Source organism: Mobula hypostoma, chromosome 10 (genome assembly GCF_963921235.1).
Source record: "Mobula hypostoma chromosome 10, sMobHyp1.1, whole genome shotgun sequence".
Taxonomy (NCBI): domain Eukaryota; kingdom Metazoa; phylum Chordata; class Chondrichthyes; order Myliobatiformes; family Myliobatidae; genus Mobula; species Mobula hypostoma.
The window spans coordinates 114,286,489-114,312,774 of NC_086106.1; the positions used below are offsets into that span (position 1 = coordinate 114,286,489).

General features: G+C 42.2%; 1 protein-coding gene across 4 annotated transcripts in view; it reads left to right on the plus strand.

The window, feature by feature from the left end:
• Positions 1 to 26,286, plus strand: part of LOC134353128 (phosphatidylinositol 3,4,5-trisphosphate 5-phosphatase 2-like) — a 211,326-nt gene that overhangs the window by 140,100 nt on the left and 44,940 nt on the right. For 3 of the 4 annotated variants that reach the window (XM_063061064.1, XM_063061066.1, XM_063061067.1), the window contains 6 exons: positions 1,999 to 2,118; positions 5,567 to 5,681; positions 7,883 to 7,989; positions 13,831 to 13,933; positions 19,207 to 19,403; positions 25,874 to 25,991. In XM_063061064.1, the coding sequence (XP_062917134.1) occupies positions 1,999 to 2,118; positions 5,567 to 5,681; positions 7,883 to 7,989; positions 13,831 to 13,933; positions 19,207 to 19,403; positions 25,874 to 25,991 (760 nt within the window). The remainder of the gene's footprint in view (positions 1 to 1,998; positions 2,119 to 5,566; positions 5,682 to 7,882; positions 7,990 to 13,830; positions 13,934 to 19,206; positions 19,404 to 25,873; positions 25,992 to 26,286) is intronic. The other variant, XM_063061068.1, reaches the window with a different exon arrangement.

The window sequence follows — 26,286 nt, forward strand, 5'->3', positions numbered from 1 at the left end:
GTTCTGGAATGGTTCTGGAGGACTGAAGAATTGCAAGTATTATTCTACTTTTTAAGGAGGGAAGGAGCCAGAAGGAAGGAAATTATGGGCCGATTCACCTGACTTCAGTTGTTGGAAGATGCTAGAGTCCATTATTAAAGATAAGGTTTTGGGGACTTGAGGCTATATGATAAAATAGGTCAGTGTCAACATAGTTTCCTTAAGGGGAATTCTTGCCTGACAAATCTGTCGGAATTTTTTGAGGAAATAACAGGCAGGATAGACAAAGAGGAGTCAGTTGATGTGGTTTATTTGAATTTTCAGAAGGCCTTCAACAAGGTGTCACACATGAGGCTGCTTAACAAGATACGAGTTCATGATATTACAGGGAAGATACCAGCATGGACAGATTGGCTGACTGGCAGGAGGCAAAGAATGTGAATAAAGGCAACCTATTCTGGTTGGCTGCCGGTGACTTGTGGTGTTCCACAGGGGTTGCTATTGCGACTGCTTCTTTTCACATTATATGTCAATGATTCGGATTACAGAAATGACGGGTTTTGTGGCCAAGTTTGCAGATGATGCAAATATAGATGGAGGGACAGATGGTGTTGAGGAAGCAGGGAATCTGTAGAAGGACTTGGACAGATTAAGAAAATAGGTAAAGAAGTGGGAGATGCAATATGCTGGAGGAAAGTGTATGGCCATACAATTTGGTAGAAGAAATAAAGACATAGACTATTTTCTAAACAGGAAGAAAATTCAAAAATCAGAGGTGCAAAGTGACTTGGGAGTCCTCGTGCAGGATTCCCTAAAGGTTAACTTTCAGGTTGAGTCTGTGGTAAGGAAGGCAAATACAATGTTAGCATTCATTTCGAGAGGGCAAGAATATAAGAGCAAGAAATTAAGGTTGTGACTTTATAATGCATTTGTTAGACCCATACTCAGAGCACTGTGAGCAGTTTTGGGCCCTTTATCTAAGAAAAGGTGTGCTTGCATTGAAGATGGTCTGGAGGAGGTTCACGAGAATGATTCTGGGAATGTGGAACATTTGCTGGCTCTGGGCCTGTACTCACTGGTGTTTAGAAAAATGAGACAGGATCTCACTGAAGCATATCCAATACCGAAAGGCCCAGACAGAGTGGATATCAAGAGGATGTTTCCTATATTGGGGAAGTCTAAGATCAGAGAGCTCAGCCTCAGAATAGAGGGGCATCCATTTAGAACAGAGATGAGGAGGAATTTCTTTAGCCAGATGGTGATGAATCAGTGGAATTCATTGCCATGGATGGCTGTGGAGGCCAAGTCTTTGAGTATATTTAAAGTGGAGGTTGATAGTCTGAACATCAAAGATTACATGAAGATGGCAGGAGAATGGGGTTGAGAGGGATAATGAGTCAGCTGTGATGGAATGGTGGAGCAGACTCGATGGGCTGAGTGGTTTACCTCTGCTCCTATGTCTTATAGTCTTGTGGTTTTCTGGTCTTAAGGCTGAAGATGAAGGAAGAAGGAATCTGATCTATCTGTAATTACTCTGGATATTAGGAGTCACCTGTGTAGTGTGGGATTTGAGCCAAATGAAAGCCACCTATGGTGAGCAAGCTGATTTTCCTGAAGAAAATACATAAATTGGTTAAATTTATTTACAGGGAAACAACACATTTTGGGTTAATTTCATTACTTGATACTTCCTAAGTGTATACAATAGTTCAGTTGAGTAATCATTGGTACTGAGGGAATGAATGTAAGGAAAAAGTGCAGAGGGAGCAAGACTGTATCTGGAGTTAAAATGTCAATGGGAGATCGGATTTTGGAACTAGTCTGTATAACCCCTCCATCATGCCACCCAATCTTCAGCTCCTTTAACTATCCTTCCAACAGATTTTCCTTCTTGACTGATACCAAGAAAGTTCTATGGATTGTATCATCAATTAAATACAGAAGGGGAGGAAATGCTTGACTGCATTCTGTTTGTAAGGTTTAAGTAATTTCCATGTATTGTGGTCAATATATTGACAGGTTGTGAAGGGGTTGCAGCACATGGCAATCACACAGAAGGTGGAATTACCTGCTCTTTTCACATCCTCGGAAAACAGCGGACGGAATTCATGTAAACCTATCCCAATACAGAGCTTTGAGGTAAAAGATGACTTTTGTTGTGTTGTCTTTTACTTTGTAGCAAGGGATTACTTTGGAGTGATTTTACCCCAGTCACTCACCAAAGGCTGAACTGTCATTGCAATGGTGACCAGGAAACTCATTTAGTTCACTGATTTCCTTCACAGAAGGAAACAATTCCCTTCACTTGGTGTGGTCAAAAAGTGACCTCATTCACAGCAATATGATTAACACTTAACTGCCCTCTGAAGTGGCCCATCATGGGCCCTATGTTAAACCAGAAAGATATCAGAAACACTTCACTAACACAAGAAAGTCTCCAGATGCTGGAAATTCAGAACAACACACACAAAATGGTGGAGGGTCTCAGTAGGTCCATCTATGGAAATGAATAAAGACTTGATATTTCGGGTCACTTTTCATGAGGATGGCTCACCAACACCTTTGCCAAGGTAAAGTAATTAAAGGTTAGCATTATTTCTCACATGTACATCAAAACATAGTCACATGCATCGTTTGTGTCAAATCAAATCAGAAAGGATCATGCTTGGGTCAGCCCACAAGTTTCGCTATATTTCTGGTGCGAACATTGCATGCCCACGGCTCAATCACTCGAATTGGAATGTGGAAGAAACTAGAGCACAGTGGAGAAAATACATAAGGTAATGGGAAGAAAGTACAAACTCTTTACAGACAGTAGAAGGTATTGAACCCCACTCTTACAGATAGCGCCGTAAAACATTGCGCTAACATCTATGCTACAACCACTGGCCTTCCCAAAGATGACCCTATCCCAGAAATGAAATCAGCACAACATGAAGCAAGGCTGTTTGGAAAGAACTTGCTGAGAAAAGCAGCTGTTCAGAAGCAGATTGTTTCTCCGTCTCTCTATCCTCCACATGTTATTCCTTTGGTTGCTAATATAGTAGGCGAACTGAACCTCATATTCCTTCAGTGCTATCCAGAACCATCCCTCCATAAACAGCTTGGTGACAGCTAAGGCAGGTATTATCCACTCGATATAAAGAGGAACCAGATGTCCTTGTTGTATCCCACATCAATAGGAATTGCGGTGGTGTACAGTAAATGAACAGGTATTGCCCAACATTATGCACATTTTTGTACCCCTACTTTGTATTTTATATTCCCTGTTTATTTTTCAAAAGTTTATTCCCTGTTAATTTCCCACTGTATCTTCCTTAAAGAATAAAGAAATAAATCCACATGTAATAAAAAAACAATAACAAGCCGCTTAATGTCGTACCAAATGGCAATCTTTCATACACAAAAAGAAGTGTATTCAACCGTAAGGATCTATAGTAGGGAAGTGGTGTTAGGTAAATTGAAGGGATTGAAGGCAGATAAATCTCCAGGGCCAGATGGTCTGCATCCTAGAGTGCTTAAGGAAGTGGCCCAAGAAATAGTGGATGCATTAGTGATAATTTTTCAAAACTCGTTAGATTCTGGACTAGTTCCTGAGGATTGGAGGGTGGCTAATGTAACCCCACTTTTTAAAAAAGGAGGGAGAGAGAAACCGGGGAATTATAGGCCGGTTAGCCTAACGTCGGTGGTGGGGAAACTGCTGGAGTCAGTTATCAAGGATGTGATAACAGCACATTTGGAAAGCGGTGAAATGATCGGACAAAGTCAGCATGGATTTGTGAAAGGAAAATCATGTCTGACGAATCTCATAGAATTTTTTGAGGATGTAACTAGTAGAGTGGATAGGGGAGAACCAGTGGATGTGGTATATTTGGATTTTCAAAAGGCTTTTGACAAGGTCCCACACAGGAGATTAGTGTGCAAACTTAAAGCACACAGTATTGGGGGTAAGGTATTGGTGTGGGTGGAGAATTGGTTAGCAGACAGGAAGCAAAGAGTGGGAATAAACGGGACCTTTTCAGAATGGCAGGCGGTGACTAGTGGGGTACCGCAAGGCTCAGTGCTGGGACCCCAGTTGTTTACAATATATATTAATGACTTGGATGAGGGAATTAAATGCAGCATCTCCAAGTTTGCGGATGACACAAAGCTGGGTGGCAGTGTTAGCAGTGAGGAGGATGCTAAGAGGATGCAGGGTGACTTGGATAGGTTGGGTGAGTGGGCAAACTCATGGCAGATGCAATTTAATGTGGATAAATGTGAAGTTATCCACTTTGGTGGCAAAAATAGGAAAACAGATTATTATCTGAATGGTGGCCGATTAGGAAAAGGGGAGGTGCAACGAGACCTGGGTGTCATTATACACCAGTCATTGAAAGTGGGCATGCAGGTACAGCAGGCGGTGAAAAAGGCGAACGGTATGCTGGCATTTATAGCGAGAGGATTCGAGTACAGGAGCAGGGAGGTACTACTGCAGTTGTACAAGGCCTTGGTGAGACCACACCTGGAGAATTGTGTGCAGTTTTGGTCCCCTAATCTGAGGAAAGACATCTTTGCCATAGAGGGAGTACAAAGAAGGTTCACCAGATTGATTCCTGGGATGGCAGGTCTTTCATATGAAGAAAGACTGGATGAACTGGGCTTGTACTCGTTGGAATTTAGAAGATTGAGGGGGGATCTGATTGAAACGTATAAGATCCTAAAGGGATTGGACAGGCTAGATGCGGGAAGATTGTTCCCGATGTTGGGGAGGTCTAGAACGAGGGGTCACAGTTTGAGGATAGAGGGGAAGCCTTTTAGGACCGAGGTTAGGAAAAACTTCTTCACACAGAGAGTGGTGAATCTGTGGAATTCTCTGCCACAGCAAACTGTTGAGGCCAGTTCATTAGCTATGTTTAAAAGGAAGTTAGATATGGCCCTTGTGGCTACAGGGGTCAGGGGGTATGGAGGGAAGGCTGGGTTCTGAGTTGGATGATCAGCCATGATCATAATAAATGGCGGTGCAGGCTCGAAGGGCCGAATCGCCTACTCCTGCACCTATTTTCTATGTTTCTATGTTTCTATGATCTCTCCCTCTCCCTCCCCCTCCCTTCCCCCTCTTCATCTCCCTCTCCTCCTCCCCCTCCCTCTCCCTCTCCCACTCCCTCTCCCCCCCCATGCTGTCAGACTCTTTCAGTGTTATTTCTGATTTCCACCATTGACAATAATTTGTATTACACAGCTCCAATACTGCTTATTCACTCTCCTCTGTTCTCATTCATCTTCTTTGATTGTATATCCCCAAAAGTAATTACCATGCCTTCACCTTCACTCACAGGCAGCATAACCAGGTCTTTTTTTATCATCAGTCTATAGCAGACGTTCTTTTGGTCTTCATTGTCTATTTCTTCGCTTTTCGACTTAGAGTAGGTGTACTGTACTTTTTTAACCTTTTCTAGTTCTGATAGACAGTCATCATTGTGGAATGTTAAAACTTAAACTTCCTCTACAGATACTGAAAGACCTGCTGGGTATTCCCAGCTTTTTTTGTATTATTTCTGCTAAAGTTATTGCTTGGTAAAAAATTATCTTTCTCTTTTCCCTTCAGGTAAAATTGGGAAAGACCCAGAAATATACATTGAGTGTTGATGTGGACGGAGGCAAACTGCAAATCTCAAAGAAAGCGACTGGTTCACCTGAGGAATCCATCTCTTACGATAGAAGTGAGGAGAATTGAGCATGTGTGAATACTGTTGCATTGCATTTCATACATTTGGCACTTCTGTTTGTATGCTTTGTGGCAGTATTGAAATGCAGCCACATAAGAACAGGTTTCACATCATCTAAGTTATTGATAATAAATCTGATTCTGATCCTGACACTTCATTTAACATTTTATCCAATTGTGATATATGGAAACACATAAAAAGTTGCAAGATATTTACAGGTTATTTTGATTTGGGTCTTCTTTATTTATTTAGTCCCCTGAACTGAGTCCAAATGATGTTGCATTCTTCCAGACCTTGTGTCATCATGATTCTTTGCAAAGATTTTTTTGTACATACCAATCAAATTTCTTCTTCTTCTTCTTCTTCTTCTTCTTCTTCAGCCCATCTCCCCTGTAGGGGCAGAAGCCACCAACAACAGCTCGCCAGAGTCCTCCATCCTGAGTCAGTCTTCCAAATTGTCCTCAGTTATAGCCCATCTTCTTTCTTTTCAAATCTTCTCATTATTATTATCCAAAATTAACAAGAATACATTGAAGTAGGCAACACTTACAATGTCTCAAGAAAAAAACATTGTTTTAAAGATTGAAAAAATTTGGTGACAAAAAAAGAAAAGAAAAAACCCCTACTAAGCAAGGAAAAGTGAGAAAAAAAAACCACTAGGTGTTCAACCCCGGAGCCATGTGTCATACAAAAAGCTTCTAAAGATAAACATCAAACCGCCAGCAGCCCATCTTCTAAGATCCTTCCTCCCCCAGGGATGAGGTCTTCGGAGCCTTTGTTGGTATTTCTGTAACACTGGTTTTTAGCGGGATGGTGTTGCTAACCGTATGTCCCATCCTCCTCTGTTCATAGCTGGGCTTGGGACTGTCCATGGAGGACTTAATCAAATTTGCATGGGTAGGGATTTCTTGAACTGAGCTTTCAGAAGTTTGAACATACACTTCCTTGTAACTTATATTCACACTCAGTTGTCACTTTACTAGGTACCTCCCCTCCTCTACCTAATAAAGAGGCCACTGAGAGTATTGTTTGTGGTCTTCTGTTGCTGTAGCCCATCCATTTCATCTCAATGTGTTGTGCATTCAGAGATGCCCTTCTGCGTGCCAGTGTCGTAACACAATATTATTTGAGATACTGTCACCTGTCACCTTCTTGTCAGCTTGAACCAGTCTGGCCATTCTCCTATGACCTCGATCATTAACAAGGTATTTTTACCCACAGAACTGACACTGGATATATTGTTTTAGTTTTCCACACCATTCTCTGTAAACTCTTGAAATCATTGTTTGTGAAAATCCCAGGAGATCCAACAGTTTCTGAGATCCTCAAACCACACTGTCTGGCACCAACAATCATTTCATGTTTAAAGACACTTAGATCACATTTCTTCCCCAGTCTGATGTTTGTTCTGAACAACAACTGAAGCTCTTGATCATATTTGCATGCTTTTTTTTGCATTGAGTTGCTGATGATTTGCTGATTAGATATTTTCACTAGCAAGCAGATGTACAAGTGTACCTAATAAAGTGGCCACCATGTGTATGTAGGGACAATCTTGTCAGTTCATGACAGAAAGTCCAAAGAGATCCATAACGATTCTGTTGTTGGAATGAAATTGAGGCCTGGATTTAGAGGAATGGCCTGTGAGCCTGATACCTGTGGACTGACCAATGATGTCATATCTATCACTCTGCTCTGAGATGGAGTCCACAAAGTGCAGTCTTGCTGGGGTTCCCCAGTTCTGACATGGGGATCCGTGTTTTAATGCAGGACAATGCAGACACTGTACGCACAGGAAAGCCCCACAAACTGTAATGCAGTCAGATGATCAGTTTTGTTGAGCAATGTTACAATTAACATTGAATTGATATCATGGGATCTATTGCAACAAGCAGAAAGACAGATGAGACATAGATTTAATGTCTCATCTTAACTGTGCCTCCATCTCAGAACTGTTTTTTTGGTGTCATAGATGGCCCTAAATCACATGTTGTTAGACTTATTTACCTCAGGAAGCATAACCACAGTGTGAGAGGGGCTGAACAGTGAGGTTAAACTTCTTGCTGTGTCTCACATCCCATACATATTCAATCAAGCCTGTGGAGATCAAATTATTCCAGGGTTACTCTGAATTTTAGGTTTGCAAGCTAGTGCTGGACGGATTATTGATTGGCTGTATCCACTTTCTTTCACAGTTTTGCAGCTGGTTAAATATCAGAGCACACCAAACACATTACAGATCGTGACTGACAAGGAAAATCAGAAAAATCAGCAGAGGGATTACATTTTTGAAAACGCTCGAGTAAGTTTTGAACACTAGAGATTCTGAAGTCTGTCATGTTCCTGCAAACATACTGTGCATACAACATTACAAGAAAGTGACCAAGGAGAGTGAAATCTTTGGCAGAGAAATGCGCACTATTTCATTGCAGGCACCCTTTATGAACACAAGGGTTTCTGCAGATGCTGGAAATCCAGATTAACACATACAAAATGCTGGAGGAACTCAGCAGGTCAGGCAGGATCAATGTAAATAAAAAAACAGTCGATGTTTTGGGCTGAGAACCTTCATCAGGACTAGAAAGGAAGGGGGTCAAAGCCTGAATTAGAAGGTGTGGGTAGGGGAAGCAGTACGAGCTAGAAGGTAATAGGTTGAAGCTAGGTGATGGGGACAGTAGATGGTTGGGAAGAGGGTATGAAGAGAAAAACTGGGAGGTGATTTGTGGAAAAGGTAAAGGACTGAAGTGATAGGAATCTGATAGGAGAGGTGAGTAGACTATGTGAGAGAGGGAAGGAGGAGGGGCACTGGAGGGAGGTGATAGGAAGGTGAGTAGAACGGACGGGGTAAGAGGGGATCCATCATGATGAATGAACAAAGAGAGGAGGGGGATGGGGGTAGTAAGCTATCTTTTAGGAATGTGGTTGATTATTGACATTATCAACCATGGTCTTATGATTATAGTTTTATCAATAAAAACCCTAATCTTAATATACCTACATGATATACCAAGGAACTCCACAACATGAACCATTATTACAATGTTATGTAATAATATGTGCACCATGTTATGTTGAGAACCAACAGATATAATTTAATCATTTATCAGATTAAATCAGATAAATCTGTCAGATTAATTATTTATTCACTTATGGATCACTGGACGTAGGATTGCATCTAATCATCAAAAAATGAAGGGAGTGGTCCTGAGACTCCAGTGGTGGGAAGAATTGAATAGGTTTGGAAAGAAGTTTGTGAATTATGTACACATAAACAGTGAAATGGGAGAGTTTGAGTAGCTCCTCGTGAAAAGACCATGGCAACTTCTGAAAATCTGATTAGATGGTTAAAGATGGAGGAGACTAAGACCTGAGGACAAAGTCTCTGAATAGAGAGACGTCCTTTTAGAACGACCATGAGGAGGAATTTCTTTAGGCAGAGAGCAGTGAATCTGTGGAACTTGTTTCCACAGACAGCTATGGAGATCAAGTCACTTAAGGCAGAGATTGATAAATTCTTGATTAGTTGGTGCATGAAGGGATATGGGGAGAAGGCTGAAGATTGAGGCCGAGAGGAAAAATCGATCAGCCATGATGAAACGGGAAAGCAAACTCAATAGGCTAAATTTCCTAGTTCTGCTCTTATATATTATGGTCTTATGGTCTAAGACGACAGGATTAGTCAGTTCACATTTGGATAACAAGCTTATTATTTCAGGGCCACTGTTGGAAAATTCTGTAGCCCTTGAGGTTCAAAATGGACATACTCTGTAGAAGGAACAAAAGTTTGGCTAATTCTAAGAGCTTGGTGAGGGGTGTGTGGGGAAGGTGATGACCAAGAATGTAGGGGACAGTCCAGAACTAGATCTACGGTGGCAAGAGTCAATCATTAGGTAACAGAGTGAGGATTGATAGTTGAGGATTAGTGGGACAAGTTTGCTTTTGGATGCGTGATTGGCTGAGGAGCCTTGTTCAAAGGATAGGGGTGTATGATGAAATCATTTGTTGTGGTATGAACAGCAGTTAGGAGTGCCAGTGAATTTGAGACCCTGATTTTGATTGGCAGGTTGGTGGGAGAGTGGAGTTCAGTCAATGATCATTTTTGCCTTTGGGATTACTGCAGGGATATAGGAGGAGGATGGCTAATTCTGGTCATTAGATACCAGTGTTGAGCAAGTCTAGTTCCCATTATAATGTAGCAAATTGCAAATTGCTACTTTAATATGGAAAAGGGACCTGCTGTGCAGATGGTGTAATGGCATACACACAGGGCCAGTGTTTTTATCTGAATTATACAATAGACAATAGACAATAGGTGCAAGAGTAGGCCATTCAGCCCTTCGAGCCAGCACCGCCATTCACTGTGATCATGGCTGATCATCCACAATCAGTACCCTGTTCCTGCCTTCTCCCCATATCCCTTGACTCCACTATCCTTAAGAGCTCTATCTAACTCTTTCTTGAAAGAATCCAGAGAATTGGCCTCCACTGCCTTCTGAGGCAGAGCGTTCCACAGATCCACAACCCTCTGTGTGAAAAAGTTTTTCCTCAACTCCGTTCTAAGTGGTCTACCCCTTATTCTTAAACTGTGGCCTTTGGTTCTGGACTCCCCCAACATCGGGAACATGTTTCATGCCTCTCGCGTGTCCAATCCCTTAATAATCTTATATGTTTCAATCAGATCCCCTCTCATCCTTCTAAATTCCAGAGTATACAAGCTCAGTCGCTCCAATACAGTACAGAGAACAGAGTATTGTATAATCCAGTTCCATGACGTGGTTAGGTAGTTTTCTCTTTAGCTTTCAAGCAAAAACTTTCTCATTCACTCCCCTAACTAAGAGATAAGCTCAGTGTCAAACTCAGAAATCTGAACAGCAGAAGATATAAATGATTCCTAGGCTATCAATTATTTGTACAGGTTTTGGAGTCTTGAAATAGTCACCTACACAACTGTCCAGGACATTCACCAGAAAAATTGGAATTCTCTGCCACAGGAAACAGTTGAGGCCAGTTCGTTGGCTATATTTAAGAGGGAGTTAGATATGGCCCTTGTGGCTAAAGGGATCAGGGGGTATGGAGGGAAGGCTGGTGCAGGGTTCTGAGTTGGATGATCAGCCATGATCATACTGAATGGCGATGCAGGCTCGAAGGGCCAAATGGCCTACTCCTGCACCTATTTTCTATGTTTCTATGTTTAAAAAGTCTGCAATGAACATTTAAGTGGATACCCCAAGAGAGCGGGTAGTGGAGACATGATAGTCATGATCAGAAAACAACTTGGTAACACACACAGAAAGGCTGGAGGAACTCAGCAGGCCAGGCAGCATCTATGGAAAAAAGTACAGTTGACGTTTCCAGCCGAAACCCTTCGGCAGGACACTTGGTAACTTGGTAACTTGACATTGGTGAACTGATCCAATAATAGATACACAGTAGTGAACTGTTCACAAATAAACCTTCCTGCAATTTATACCCCTCCTTCCTAGTTGCCCCAGAACTGAAGACTTTCTGAGACTATCTCTGAGAACAGTTACGAATCACAAATTTAGACCTATTTCTAGGGTCACATATCAGCCATACTTATAGGAACAGCAAGGCATTGGTGAAACAAATATTTTTTTGACACTGTTCAGAAGCTTCATAGTCACAAATATAGCAGCATTAATACAGTTTTATTTCAATGACTGGATTTGCATATCACAGCTACCTTGATGGGATTCGGTAGGTGAAGAGCAGTAAATGTCAGCGTTACTTTCAATGCCCACAAGTCAAAAATAAAATTTTACAAAGAGCGAAACTAAAACACTGGAGTGATATGTCTTTGCAAAATGAGCTGTGACGTATGAACTCAGCAGTCTGTAGCAGTCACTCACAGCAACCAAGCATGACACGAGAGACTTACAGATGCTGGAACCTGCAGCTACAAACTATCTCCTGGAAGAATTCAGCTGGTTGATCTGCATTAATTTGCAAGTTCAGTCTGTGGTGAGGAAGGCAAAGGCGATATAAGCATTCATTTCAATATGACTAGAATCTAAAAGCAAGGATGTAATGTTGAGACATTATAAAGCACTGGCGAAGCCTCATGGAGCATTGTGAGCAGTTTTGGGCCCATTATCTTAGAAATGATGTGCTGAAACTGGAGAGGGTTCAAAGAAGGTTTACAAAATTGATTTCAGGATTAAACGGCTTGTCATATGAAGAGTGTTTGATGGCTCTTGGCCTGTATTCACTGGAATTCAGAAGAATGAGGAGTGACTTCATTGAATCCTATTGAATGGTGAAAGACTTTGATAGAGTGGATGTGAAGAGGATGTTTCCTATGGTGGGAGAGTCTGGGACCAGAGGACAGAGTCTCAAAATAGAGGGGCGTCCTTTGAGAATGGAGATGAGGAGGAATTTCTTCAGTCAGACAATGGTGAATCTGTGGAATTTGTTGCCACAGGCAGCTGTGGAGACCAAATCTATGTATATTTAAGGCAGAGGTTGATAGGTTCTTTATTGGTCAGAATATGAAGGGATAGGAGGGAAGGCAGGAGTTTGGAGCTGAGAGAAAAAATGGATCAGCCATAATGAAATGGCAGAGCAGACTCAATTGGCCAAACAGCCTAATTCTGCTTCTATAACTTATGGTCTTATGGTCCTGATATGGGGTTTTGAACTGAATCTTCGATAACTCCTTTCCTCCCACATATGCTGCTCAACGCGTTGTGTTCCTCCAGCAGATTGGGACTTGTAGAAACTAAGTTGCATTGTCATGAACAAGAACAAAACCCTCATGAAAAATTGTCATCACAAAATATAATCATTTCCAACACAGAAGATGTTTAATAGAATTTCCCTCTGGTGCGGCAGGAAAATTCCTTCTGAAAACCTGGGCTTGTCCTTGGTCCAGAATGGAATATATTTCATTATACAGCCAACCCATCTTTACCAATGGGATGATGGCCTAAATATTGATGTTATTCCTCTTCTTTGCAAACATCAATATTTGCTGAATAAACCAGGGAATTGGTGCAAAAAAACAGAACATCGAACTGAAGTAGCATACTTTTAATACAGTGATCCCCAACCTCCGAGCTGCAGACCGATACCAGGCCGCGAAGCATGCAGGGGTGCAGCGGTAGCCGGAGCGCGCCCAGCGCATCTTTAAGAAAAAAGTCGAAATAAACAATAATTAATTAGGTGCCACCCGGCACGTAAACGTTGGCCCAGATCGAAGGTGATTGCCAATTTCACTTGCTGTATGTGATATTCACTCCTCTTTCCAGGGCGCTGGAGCCTTTAGCTGTTCCATTGTTTCGTCAATTTACACGCCAGCCCAGACAGGCTGAAAAGACAGGGCTGTCAGGATGGAGGTGACATGTTGAATCTATACAAACTTCTAATAAAGTATAGGAGCTGCCGTGCTTTCTTTGTAGTGACAGTTATGTGCTGGTCCCAGGACAGATCCTCTGACACTTTTCAGAGAGAGAAACATCGATCCTTAATGCCGAAGAATCTAAAGTTATTGACCCTCTCCACCTCAGTTCCTCTAATGAAGACTGGCTTCTGGACGGCACCTAATTAATTAGCTTGTTTATTTCGGCTTTTTTCTTAAAGATGTGCTGGGCGCACTCCAGCTACCGCTGCACCCCTGCATGTTTAGCGGCCCAGTATCGGTCCGCGGCCCGGAGGTTGGGGACCACTGTTTTAATACATTCAATGTCCTCTCCTCTCATTCTTTCTTCTTCAGCCATTTAACCTCTTCCACCCATCATCACCCAGCTTCTGACTTCATCACACCCCTTGCCTACCCATCCACTTTCAGTCTCATTTCACATATCACCTGCTAGCTTGTACTCCTTTCCCTCCTCCCAACATATTATTCACCCTTTCTCTCCTGTCCTGATGAAGGGTCTCAGCCCAAAACATCGACTGTTTATTCATCTCCATAGATGCTACCTGACCTGCTGAGCTCCTCCAACATTTTGTGCATATTAATCTGCTCAGTTTGAATCTCTTCAACGTGATATTACATCCAACAGCATGTAAAATTAATTTGTGTGTAAGCAATGGCTTTACTCTCTGCTTATGAACTTCTGCAGTTTATTGATATTCACTTCATCTGGATTTAGATTGATTCTCTCTATTTATCTCCCTGCAGAAGCGAGAGGCGTTCTGTCAGCTACTTCAGCTGATGAAGAACATACATTCTCAGCAGGATGAGCCGGACATGATATCCGTTTTTATTGGAAGCTGGAACATGGGTTAGTTGTTAAAGGATTGCTGCTCAATTTGAAAAAGTGGTATGCTGCGTGTGTGATTCATCATGGGATCAGGAAGGAACAACTGCACAGGCATGTGGACGTCAGCGAGTCCACTGGAAAGAGTATAAAAAGAAGACAGTTTTATAGAGTGGGCATCAGGTAGAGGTGGACAGAGTAGGAAGGCTTTGGCTCAATGGGGCTTTGGTGATAACGGGTCGAGGTGACATAGGTTAACTGTGGAGAATAGAAACGGGAAATATGTCTGTGAGGCCGGTGTTCTGTACTGGGTGTCAGATGTGGGAAGTCCGGGAGACTCCCAGCCTTCCGAAAGGCCACATCTGCGCCAGGTGCGTCGCACTGCTGCTCCTTAGGAACCGGGTTAGGGAACTGAAGATGCAGCTCGATGACCTTCGTCTGGTCAGGGAAAGTGAGGAGATGATAGAGAGGAGCTATAGGCAAGTTGTCACACCAGGGCCTCGAGAGACAGATAAGTGGGTAACAGTCAGGAGAGGGAAGGGAAAGGTTCAGAAACTATAGAGTACCCCTGTGTCTGTCCCCCTTAAGAATAAGTACTCCTGTTTGAGTACTGTTGGGGGGGGGGGGGAACAACCTAGCTGGGGGAAGCAACAGTGACTGCACTAATAGGGGACTCTATAGATAGTGGGTCAGACAGGCGATTCTGTGGATGCAGGAAAGAAACATGGATGGTTGTTTGCGTCCCAGGTGCCAGGGTCTGGGATGTTTCTGATCGCACGATATTCGGAAGTGGGAAGGTGAACAGCCAGAGGTCATGGTACCAATGACATAGGTAGGAAAAGGGAGGAGGTCCTGAAAACAGACTACAAAGAGTTAGGAAGGGAGTTGAGAAGCAGGACCTCCAAGGTAGTAATCTCGGGATTACTGCCTGTGCCACATGACAGTGACTATAAGAATAGAGTGAGGTGGCTGAGGGATTGGAGCGGGGGCAGGGATTCAGATTTCTCGATCACTGGGACCTCTTTTGGGGCAGGCGTTACCTGTACTAAAAGGATGGGTGGCACTTGAATCTGAGGGGGACCAATATCCTGGCAGGGAGGTTTGCTAAGGCTATTAGGGAGAATTTAAACTAGAATTGTTAGGAAGTGGGAACTGAACTGAAGAGATGGAAGAGGCAATTGGTTCACAAATAGAGAAAGCTTGGAGAGTGCAAGAGGGAGGATAAGCAGGTGATAGAGAAGGGGTATGCTCAGATTGATGGTTTGAGATGTGCCTATTTTAATGCAAGAAGCATCATGAACAAAGCGGATGAGCTTAGAATGTGGATCAGTACTTGGAGCTATGATGTTGTGGCCATTACAGAGACTTGGATGGCTCAGGGGCAGGTATGGTTGCTTAGAGTGCCAGGCTTTAGATGTTTCAAAAAGGACAGGGAAGGAGGCAAAAGAGGTGGGGGCATGGCACTGCTGATCAGAAATACTGTCATGGCTGCAGAAAAGGAGGAAGTCATGGGGGAATTGTCTACTGAGTCTCTGTGGGTGGAAGTTAGAAACAGGAAGGGTTCAATAACTCCTCGGGATTTTTTTTACGAACAGGGACATCGAGGAGGAGATAGGGAGACTGATTCTGGAAAGGTGTAATAATAACAGGGTTGTCGTGGTGGGAGAGCATTTTGGAGATAGTGATCACAATTCTATCTCCTTTACCATAGCATTGAGAGGGACAGGAACAGACAAGTTAAGAAAGTGTTTAATTGGAGTAAGGGGAAATATGAAGCTATCAGGCAGGAACTTGGAAGCATAAATTGGGAACAGAAGTTCTCAGGGAAATGTACGGAAGAAATGTGGCAAAAGGTCAGGGGAGATTTGTCAAAGTTACTGGTGAACGCAGCAGGCCAGGCAGCATCTCTAGGAAGAGGTACAGATGACATTTCGGGCTGAGACCCTTCGTCTAGTCCTGACAAAGGGTCTTGGCCCGAAACGTCGACCGTACTTCTTCCTAGAGACGCTGCCTGGCCTGCTGTGTTCACCAGCAACTTTGATGTGTGTTGCTTGAATTTCCAGCATCTGCAGAATTCCTCGTGTTTGAGGGGATATTTGTGTGGCATTCTGCACAGGTACGTTCCATTGAGACAGGGAATGGATGGTAGGGTACAGGAAACTTGATGTTCAAAGGCTGTTGAAAATCTAGTCAAGAAGAAAAGAAAAGCTTACGAAAAGTTCAAAAAACTAGGTAATGATAGAGATCTAGAAGATTATAAGGCTAACAGGAAGGAGCTTAAGAATGGAATTAGGAGAGCCAGAAGGGGCCATGAGAAGGTCTTGGCTAGCAGGATTAAGGAAAACGCCAAGGCATTCTACAAGTATGTGAAGAGCAAGAGGATAAGACATGAGAGAATAGGACCAATCAAGTGTGACTGTGGAAAGGTGTGTATGGAACCAGAGGAGATAGAAGAGATATTTAATGAATACTTCGCTTCAGTATTCACTTCGGAAAAGGATCTTGGCGATTGTAGGGATGACTTGCAGTGGACTGAAAAGCTTGAGAACGTAGATATTAAGAAAGAGGATATGTTGAAGTTCTTAGAAAGCATCAAGCTGGGTAAGTCTTCGGGACAGGAGGAGGTGTACCCTAGGCTACTGTGAGATAGTCAGAGGCTGAAATAGCTAACGTGAGACGGGACAGTTTTAAGGTGCTTGGAAGTAGACACAGAGGAGATGTCAGGGGTACGTTTTTTACGCAGAGAGTGGTGAGTGCATGTAATGGGCTGCCGGTGACGGTGGTGGAGGCGGATATTATAGGATCTTTTAAGAGGCTTCTGGATAGGTACATGGACCTTAGAAAAATAGAGGGCTATGGGTAACCCTCGGTAATTTCTAAAGAAAGTACACGTTCGGCACAGCTTTGTTGGCTGAAGGGCTTGTATTGTGCTGTAGTTTTTCTATGTTTCAACATTTAAAATGATAGAGTCAAAGAGCACTACAGCACAGAAACTGGCCATTGGCCCATCTAGTCTGTCCTGGCCTGTTTTTCAAACTGCACTTCGACCATAGCCCTCCATACCCCTCTCATCCAAACTTCTCTTAACTATTAACTGGTGTCTGAAAAAAGGATGCTGTCGAAGTTGCATGCCATCTTGGTCAATGTCTCCCATTCACTACATAATGTACTGGGTGGGCACAGGAGTACATTCAGCGAGAGACTCATTCCACCGAGATGCAACACAGAGCGTCATAGGAAGTCAGTCCTGCCTGTGGCCATCAAACTTTACAACTCCTCCCTTGGAGGGTCAGACACCCTGTGCTGATAGGCTGGTCCTGGGCTTATTTCATAATTTACTGGCATATTTTACATATTACTATCTAACTATTTATGGTTCTATTAAGATTTATTATTTATGGTGCAACTGTAATGAAAACCAAGTTCCCCCTGGGATCAATAAAGAATGACTATGACTATGACTATGAACTTACATCCACCATCTCTGCTGGCAGCTCATTCCACCCTCTGAATGAAGAAGTTCCTCCTGACAGTCACCTTAGATATTTCACCCTTCACCCTAAGCCTATGACCTCTATTTCTAGTTTCAATTAACCTGAGGGGAAATATCCTGCAACACACACAAAAAATGCTGGTGAACACGGCAGGCCAGGCAGCATCTCTAGGAAGAGGTACAGTCGACGTTTCGGGCCGAGACCCTTCGTCAGGACTAACTGACAGAAGAGATAGTAAGACATTTGAAAGCGGGAGCGGGAGGGGGAGATCTGAAATGATAGGAGAAGACAGGAGGGGGAGGGATGCAAATAAATTTGGATGCCTTTATAAGATCTCCCCTCATTCTCCACGTTCTAGGGAGTAAGGTGCTAAGGTATTCAACCTTTCCCTGTAACTCAAGTCCTCAGCTCCTCAGGTCCCAGAAACATCCTTGTAAATTTTCTCTGCGATCTTTCAAGCTTATTGATATCTTTTCTATAGATAGGTGACCAGAACTGCTTACATTACTCCAAATTCAGCTTCTCCAAAATCATGTAGTACTTCAAAATAACATCCCAACTGCTGTACTCAATACATTGACTTATGAAGGCCAATATACCAAATGCTCTCCTTACGACCCTATTGGTCTGTGACACCATTTTCAGCCCTCTGATTTGTTATTAAGGGGTCTAATTCAATAAAAACAGCATAACCAATTTTGGATCATTGCAGGGAAAAGGAAGCTGGTTAACTTGCAGTCATTAGTGAGTTCTAAGTGGTTGGTGAATGATGGTGATAAAGGAACTTGGTAACGTTTATGGGGTGCCTCGATCGTGCGGTAGCTCGCGCAACAACTAACAGTGCAGGCGATCACTCATCACTCGTCAGGGTTTCATTCCTGCTGCTGTCTGTAACCAGTTTGCACATTCTCCGCATGACTACGTGAGTTTCTTCTAGGTGCTCCAGTTTCCTCTCCAATTTCAAAGTAGTACGGATAGGGTTAGTGGGTTGTGGGCCTGCTATGTTGGAGCCAGCAGCTATGCAAATAAACATGAAAGCAGATAAATGGTTGTAGCTTAGTCGAGTTTATTTTCATATGCATAATTACATATGCAAAGGTGCAGTGAAAAGCTTACAGAGGCATCATAGGGACAGCATCTTATAAGCAGCATTCACAAGAAAAAAAGAACGTAAATTAAATTTTAATTATACACCTTTTTTGCAAGTAAGAGCACAATTAGAACCAAAGAAAGTCCATTTTATTGTAAGGTGATCAAACTGGTCGTAGTTTTGCTAAACTGTAATGATTAGCGTTGTGCAGGTTGTTTCAGGAACTGAATGGTTGAAGGAAAATAGCTGTGTTTGAACCTGGTGGTCTGGGACTTCAGACTGCTTTACCTCCTGCCCAATGATAGCTGCAAACAGATGGCATGTCCCAGATGGTGGAGATCACTGATAATGAACATTGCTTTCTTTAGGAAGTGCCTCCTGTAGATGCCACCAGTGATGGGCGGGTATGTGCCCATGATGTATTGGGCAGAGTCCACTACTCTTGTATTTCTGTGCATTTGAATTGCTGCACCAGTCCATGATAAATTATCAGTTAGTGCCAATCTAATGACATGTATTTTAAAATTGCATATCAAATAATTTTCAGTTTTCTCAAGGTAAAAAGGTTAAGAAATAGCAGGCAAAAATGAAGGGAGAGGGGAATCTAAGGTGTTGTCACATTAGCATGCAGCTGCTTGATATTCATGATTAATATTTGAATATGCAATAAAAGAAACATGAATGAGTAATTAACCTTTTGAAATATTTAATAGGTGCCGCTCATCCCCCAAAGAACATTTCTTCTTGGCTTATGTCAAAGGGTCTCGGACGCACAAGAGATGAGACCACAGCCACTATTCCTCATGATATCTACGTGATTGGAACCCAAGAGAATTCACTAGGTGACAAGGAGTGGGTGGATTTCCTGCGAGCTGGGATAAAAGAAGTGACGGAGCTGGACTTCAAAGTGGTAGGAATTGTACATCCAGGGAAAGAATTATTGAAATAACAGGGCAACACAGAAGTGTCATCCACTGTTGAAGCATTTAAAGCATTCTATACCTTAATGTTATATCATAAATGGAGATGTAAGCTGGGAAAGTGATGATGTGAACATATTGCATTTGACAAATCAACATATTCTCAAATAATATTGATGATTTTTCCAAGATCAGGAAAAGGGATCAAATTAAGCCACTCCAATAGAATAGATGTCCTGGAAAAAATGCAAATGATATGAGGGTTGAGGAAGTAATCAGATGTGGTACACTGGTGAAAAAATCTACCAGTAATTTATATTCAAATTATTAAGTAATTATGGGGTTAATAATTTAGCATCAGTAATAGTGGCTATAACATTATTGTACAACCTTCCAAACAACATTCAGGGTAGTCAGTAGACTGGTCTACAGGTATATCTGACTTCAGACCTTTAGCAGTGGATCATAATTGTCCTCTGGGAGAGTCTTAGAAGCCATTCTGATCTGGGACAATTAGAGTAGAGGGAGATAAACGTTGACCCAGACAGTAAAGCCTACATCACTTCAATGAATAAAGCAAATTAGTTGGCACTCAATTGGATTCTACACTTAGTGGCCATTTTATTAAGTACCCCATCATCTTCAGCGGCTGTAGCTCATCTACTTCAAGGTTCAACCTGTGTGTTCGGAGATGATCTTCTGCACGCTACTGTTGTAAGGCATGGTTACTTCCTGTCAGCTTAAGCCAGTCTGACCATTCTCCTCTGACCTCTCATTATCAAGATATTTTCACCCACAGAACTGCTGCTCAACAGATGCTTTGTTTTTTTCTCTTTTTCACACCACTCGCTATAAACTCTGTAGACATTTGTGTGAAAATCCCAGATCAGTAGTTCTGAGACACTCATCCATTCACTCTGGCACCAACAATCATTCCATGGTCACAGTCACTTGGATCACATTTCTTCCCATTGTGAGCTGAGCAACAACTAAACCTCTTGACCATGTCTGCACGCAGTTATACATTGAGTTGCTGCCACATGATTGGCTGACTGGATATTTACATTAACAAGCGGGTGTAGAGGTGTACCTAATAAAGTGGCTACAGAATGAATATTCGGAGGCAGATAGAAAGGTTGAAATCAGCTCAACAAAATATTGCAATTGAGATGCATTCCCTATAGATTAACATGCACAATCTCACTGGGAAGGCTGGGCAGATAAAGTAATGCACTAGCAAAGTATTGCAGTGATTTGAAAAACTAAACTGAAACAGAAACGCTGGAAATGCTTGGCAGATTTAATCTCACTGTAGTGTTTGTCTTGCACTGCCACAGTGCTGTTTTACTGGCAATTTATCAGCAGAGGGAGTCAAGAGCAAGAAACATTAATGACTGCGCACAGGTGAAGTAGTGCATGTACTGCTGGCTCCTTCTCTGTTATTATTATGGTTGGCAAAGGCAGCATTTGATAACAGATGATTGACCACTGACCAAGTTACCAAGCCCCAAAAAACACAACTCTCTGTTTAGGTCAGTGGGAGGTAAAATGTGAGCCAACACAAGGAAGAGGCCTACTAAACTTGTAATCTATTGATGAAAGCTTTCAAAGAAGTGATCACTGCATAGTCTTCTGCATGCAAAGTTCAAGGAGGCACAATTAATGTCGTGAGCCTTTCAGTTGTACTCAATGGAATAGACTCCGAACAGACCTGGCACTGTGGACCGTGTTTGATGTCCTCTTGAGACCCACACCCTCACAGAAGTCTGTCTTTAACCAATTCAATTCACTTTGCATGATAACAAGATACAGCTGAGACCATGCAGCAAAGGCAATGAGAATAAAAAAAAAACAATATTTCATTTGAAATACTGAAGACCTGTTCTCCACAACTTCTAATGCTTCCAGTGAATTATTTTTCCCCAGTACAATATAACCCTGGTACCTATCATTAACGTGGAACATTGTTCATATACGCCTAGTTCTCGAAAAAAAGAAGCACAAATTCACTCCAGCTAATTATTACTAATTAATGTACTTAGAATGTGATGGAAACTTTTGTAGACAGTGCTATTAGAGAATGCTTGTTGACCCTTGAACTTGTCATCTGCGGTTAGTTTATGTTTCAATGGAATCATCTCATCTCTCACCCTTATGTAACCCTCTCACCGTGCCTCATAACAAATTAGACTGTTTCGTTATCTCTGACTAACAGCCACGTGACTCAGTAATGTGTGGGTAACAGTGAGACAACCATTTCCAATAATCAACGCATACCAAGGATCAGTATGATTTGAGTTCAACACAAACAGAGAAGTTGGAATGTTCTTTTAAAGGAACAAAAAGGATGGTGAATGCTGTATAAATACTACCCCATGCAAAAGCTATCGTTCACCAGGAAATAATGGAACTTACACTGACATAAACTTAAAGTGGAAGTATATTTACAAATATTCCAACTTTAATAAACAATTAAAAAGCATTTCAGGATGTATATTGTATACATTTCTCTGACATTAAACTTGGCCTTTGAACCTTTGAAAAAGGGCCCATTACAGTTAAGCCATATAATGTGCCCATAAACATTGGGGCTCATTGTTGTGTAGTCATGTGTTATGCTTTAATTATTCACAACGCTGAACCCATGTTCAACATGAAAAGCACCAGCTTTCCTCAAAATCCGTTATGAACTAACTTGCTAACTCTGAAGTATTGACACTTTATCGGTGGAACCATTTGTCTGCATAAAGAACATCTTACAACGATATCTGTGCTTTTGGCAGGTTTCTGTGAGAATCTTCCATTCTGCTCCTCTCCGTACCTCCCTTCTCCCCCAACTCTGGCAAAAAAGACCCCCAAGAAATTAGATGCCGCCAATCTCTCAAATGTTCCATGGCATCCCATCGGACAGAATACTATCAAGTCAAATCCAATTGGCTGATACAACATTCCAAAGCTACTCAAATGACTCATTACCTTAACAGAAAACAAAGTACTGGACTGTAAAATTTGATTAACTGAACACACTGTGTTTTACAAAAAACCCGCAGAAAATAAAATATCCAAGAGTATAACTGCAGTAATAAAGTAAAACATGTTGTTAACCAGGGTATTACCGTTGATAAAACGTTTATCCAAACAGGGACCAGTGTAGTGCACTCTTGAGACTATATGCAAATAAATATACACAGAATGCCGGAGGAACTCAGCAGAATCAGAATCAGGTCTATTATCACTGTCAGGTGACATGAAATCTGTTAATTTAGCAGCAGCAGCAGCAGCAGTTCAGTGCTATGCATAATATAGAAGAAAGAACACAAGATAAAATAATAATAATAATAAATAATTAAGTAAATTAATTACAGTATAAGTATATTGAATAGTTTAAAAATCATGCAAGAACCAGAAATACTATATATTTAAAAAAGTGAGGTAGTGTCCAAAGTTTCAATGTCCAAATGGAAATCGGATGGCAGAGGGGAAGAAGCTGTTCCTGAATCATTGAGTGTGTGCCTTCAGGCTTCTGTACCCCCTGCCTGATGGTAACAGTGAGAAAAGAGTATGACCTGGGTGCTGGAGGTCCTTAATAATGGACGCTGCCTTTCTGAGGCACCGCTCCTTGAAGATGTCCTGGGTACTTTGTAGGCTAGTGCCCAAGATGGAGCCGACTAAATTTACAACCCTCTGCAGCTTCTTTCAGTCCTGTACATTAGCCACCCCCCCATACCAGACAGTGATGCAGCCTGTCAGAATGCTTTCCACCGTACATCTATAGAAGTTTTTGAGTGTATTTGTTGACATACCAAATCTCTTCAAACTCCTAATGAAGTATAGCCACTGTCTTGCCTTCTTTATAACTGCATCGATATGTTGGGACCAGGTTAGATCCTCAGAGATCTTGACACCCAGGAACTTGAAACTGCTCACTCTCCCCACTTCTGATCCCTCTGTGAAGATTGTTATGTGTCCCTTCGTCTTTCTCTTTCGGAAGTCCACAATCAACTCTTTCATCTTACTGACGTTGAGTGCCAGGTTGTTGCTGCGGCACCACTCCACCAGTTGGCACATCTCACTCCTGTACACCCGCTCGTCACCATCTGAGATTCTACCAACAATGGTTGTATCGTCAGCAATTTTATAGGTGGTATTTGAGCTGTGCCTAGTCACACAATCATGGGTATATAGAGAGTAGAGCAGTGTGCTGAGCACACACCCCTGGGGTGCACCAGTGTTGATCGTCAGTGAGGAGGAGATGTTATCACCAATCCGCACAGACTGTGGTATTCCAGTTAGGAAGCTGAGGATCTAATTGTAGAGGGAGGTACAGTGGCCAAGGTTCTGTAACTTCTCGATCAGGATTGTGGGAATGGTGGTATTAAATGCTGAGCTATAGTCAATGAACAGCATCCTGACATAAGTGTTTGTGTTGTCCAGATGGTCTCAGGCTGTGTGAAGAGCAATTGAGATTGCATCTGCCGTTGACCTATTTTGCGATAGACAAATTGCAGTGGGTCCAGGTCCTTGCTGAGGCAGGAGTTCAGTCTAGTCATGACCAACCTCTCAAAGCATTTCATCACCGTGGATGTGAATGCTACCAGGCAATAATCATTAAGGCAGCTCACATTATTCTTCTTAGGCACTGGTATAATCGTTGCCTTTTTGAAGCAAGGGGGAGCTTCTGCCCGTAGCAGTGAGAAGTTGAAAATATCCTTGAATAGTCCCGCCAGTTAGTTAGCACAGTTTTTCAGAGCCTTACCAGGTACTCCATTGGGACCTTCTGCCTTGCAAGGGTTCACGCTCTTTAAAGACAGCCTAACATTGGCCTTTGAGACAGAGATCACAGGGTCATTAGGTGCAGCAGGGATCTTCAGAGCTGTAGTTATATTCTCCCTTTCAAAACAGGCATAGAAGGCATTGTGATAGTGAAGCTGCCATTCATGCTATTGGGTTTTGCTTTGAAAGGATTATCGGAATGAGCAGATGATGAATGAGCAGGTCGAGCAGCATCTATAGAAAAGAGTAAATAGTCAACGTTTTGGGCCGGGACCCTTCATCAGGACTGCAGAAGAAGGGGGAAGATGCCAAAATAAATGTTGGGTGGAGGGGAAAGAGGCTAGCTGGAAGGTGATAGGTGAAACCAGGTGGGTGGGAAAGGTCAAGGACTGGAGAAGGAATAATCTGATAGAAGTGGGAAGAGGAAAACAAGAGGAGAGGAGGAAGAGGGGACCCAGGGAGAAGTAATAGGCAAGTGGGAAGAAGTGAAAGGTAAGAGTGGGGTTTAGGGAGAGGAGGATATTGCTTTGTATTTCCAAACTTTCTTGTACAAGTTTCTGCTTTTGACATCAAAGCAGCACTTCGTCAAATGATAAAGGTGAAGCATCAAGGGAAGAGTTTGAATTCTTGCACACAACAAGATATAGTTGTGATTTTTGAGGTCAATCAACCCATCACCAGGACCTCTTTACTGGAGTTCCTCATGGCAATGATTTCTGCATGACCATCTTCAATTGTTTCATCAGATGGCAGCTCCCAAATCCTTCTGCATCACAACATGGCAAGATGAGGGTGGTAAGTGTACAGGAAAACCACTAACAGCACGTTCCACTCCAAGCTTGGAAATATATTCTGTTCCTTGTTTCTCTTGTACCTCTTGCCTATCTCACTGTGGCAGCACCTTCACCGGAAGGATGGTGGTGGTCCAAGAAGGTGGCTCAAAGTTAATTAGTAAAGGGCAATCTATGCTGGCCTTGATACTCAAGTCCCCAAAATTAATAAATAATATGTACTGTACCTCAGTAAAAAATACTAGAGAAACAATACTGCCTGAATATGTTCAAAAGGAAATGGAAACATTTAGGTTTGGGAGACATTGTAATGATCAGAAGATACCTGTCCTGGATCTTAAGAAAGAGCTTGCTCTTACTCCTTAAGAATTGTCATAGTTCATATAGTTGTAATAATTCACATGTCCTTGCATTTAATTGGTGAAGTCTCAGTCTCAGGGTTCGACTTTTCTGGACGAATTTGATGCCTCTTTTGAATGATGTTTGCATAGATATTGAAGATTCTCTTCTCAGCCCCCCATCCCCTGATCCCACAAACCTTCCCCACTTCAGTGGCAAGAAAACTTATGTTTAGATTCATCCCCCTTCCCAATAACAACAAATGGTTCAATGCTTGTTTACACTTTCTACAAACTAGGGGCACTTTCAAGAACATTGAAAGAGTTTATTTTAATATTTTATTATTAATAAATGTATTTCTGATGACTGAGAATGCTGATCTTGCTGCCTTTTACTATGACAGCACTTGACACGAAAACTTGTTAAAACATTCTTTGCCGAGAGGCAGGCCATTCCGCGTGCTGAAAATTAATCTTTGTAAGACACCATTGAGCTGTCTTGAGTTTTTATTTTGTTGATATTCTTCTCTATCACTCATCAATATGCCTGTCTTATAGGTAGCCACACATTCACTGTGGAGTATTAAAATCGCAGTGCTGATTAAACCAGACCACGAGAATCGAGTCAGTCAAGTCAATGTGTCCAGTGTGAAAACTGGAATAGCAAATACATTTGGTAAGTAGTTGTGATGTTGGAATCCTCTGGGCTGGGGCAGGAAGCTGATGTTTGGAATCACCAAGGAATTAGAATTGGGCTAAAGCTTGGAAAGATCTGACAGGAGAACAAGAATTCATCCGCGATTTTTTTCCCATGTTAAATTTGGAAACCACCAACTGCCTCACGCCTGATTTGACAGGTATTTCTGAATATCATCTACACGGTATGGCAGGAAGGCTGCAGGAATCTGAAGCAGTAGACAGCACATGATGCAAAACAGTGCAGTTTAATAGCAATAGGAAGTCACAGAGTT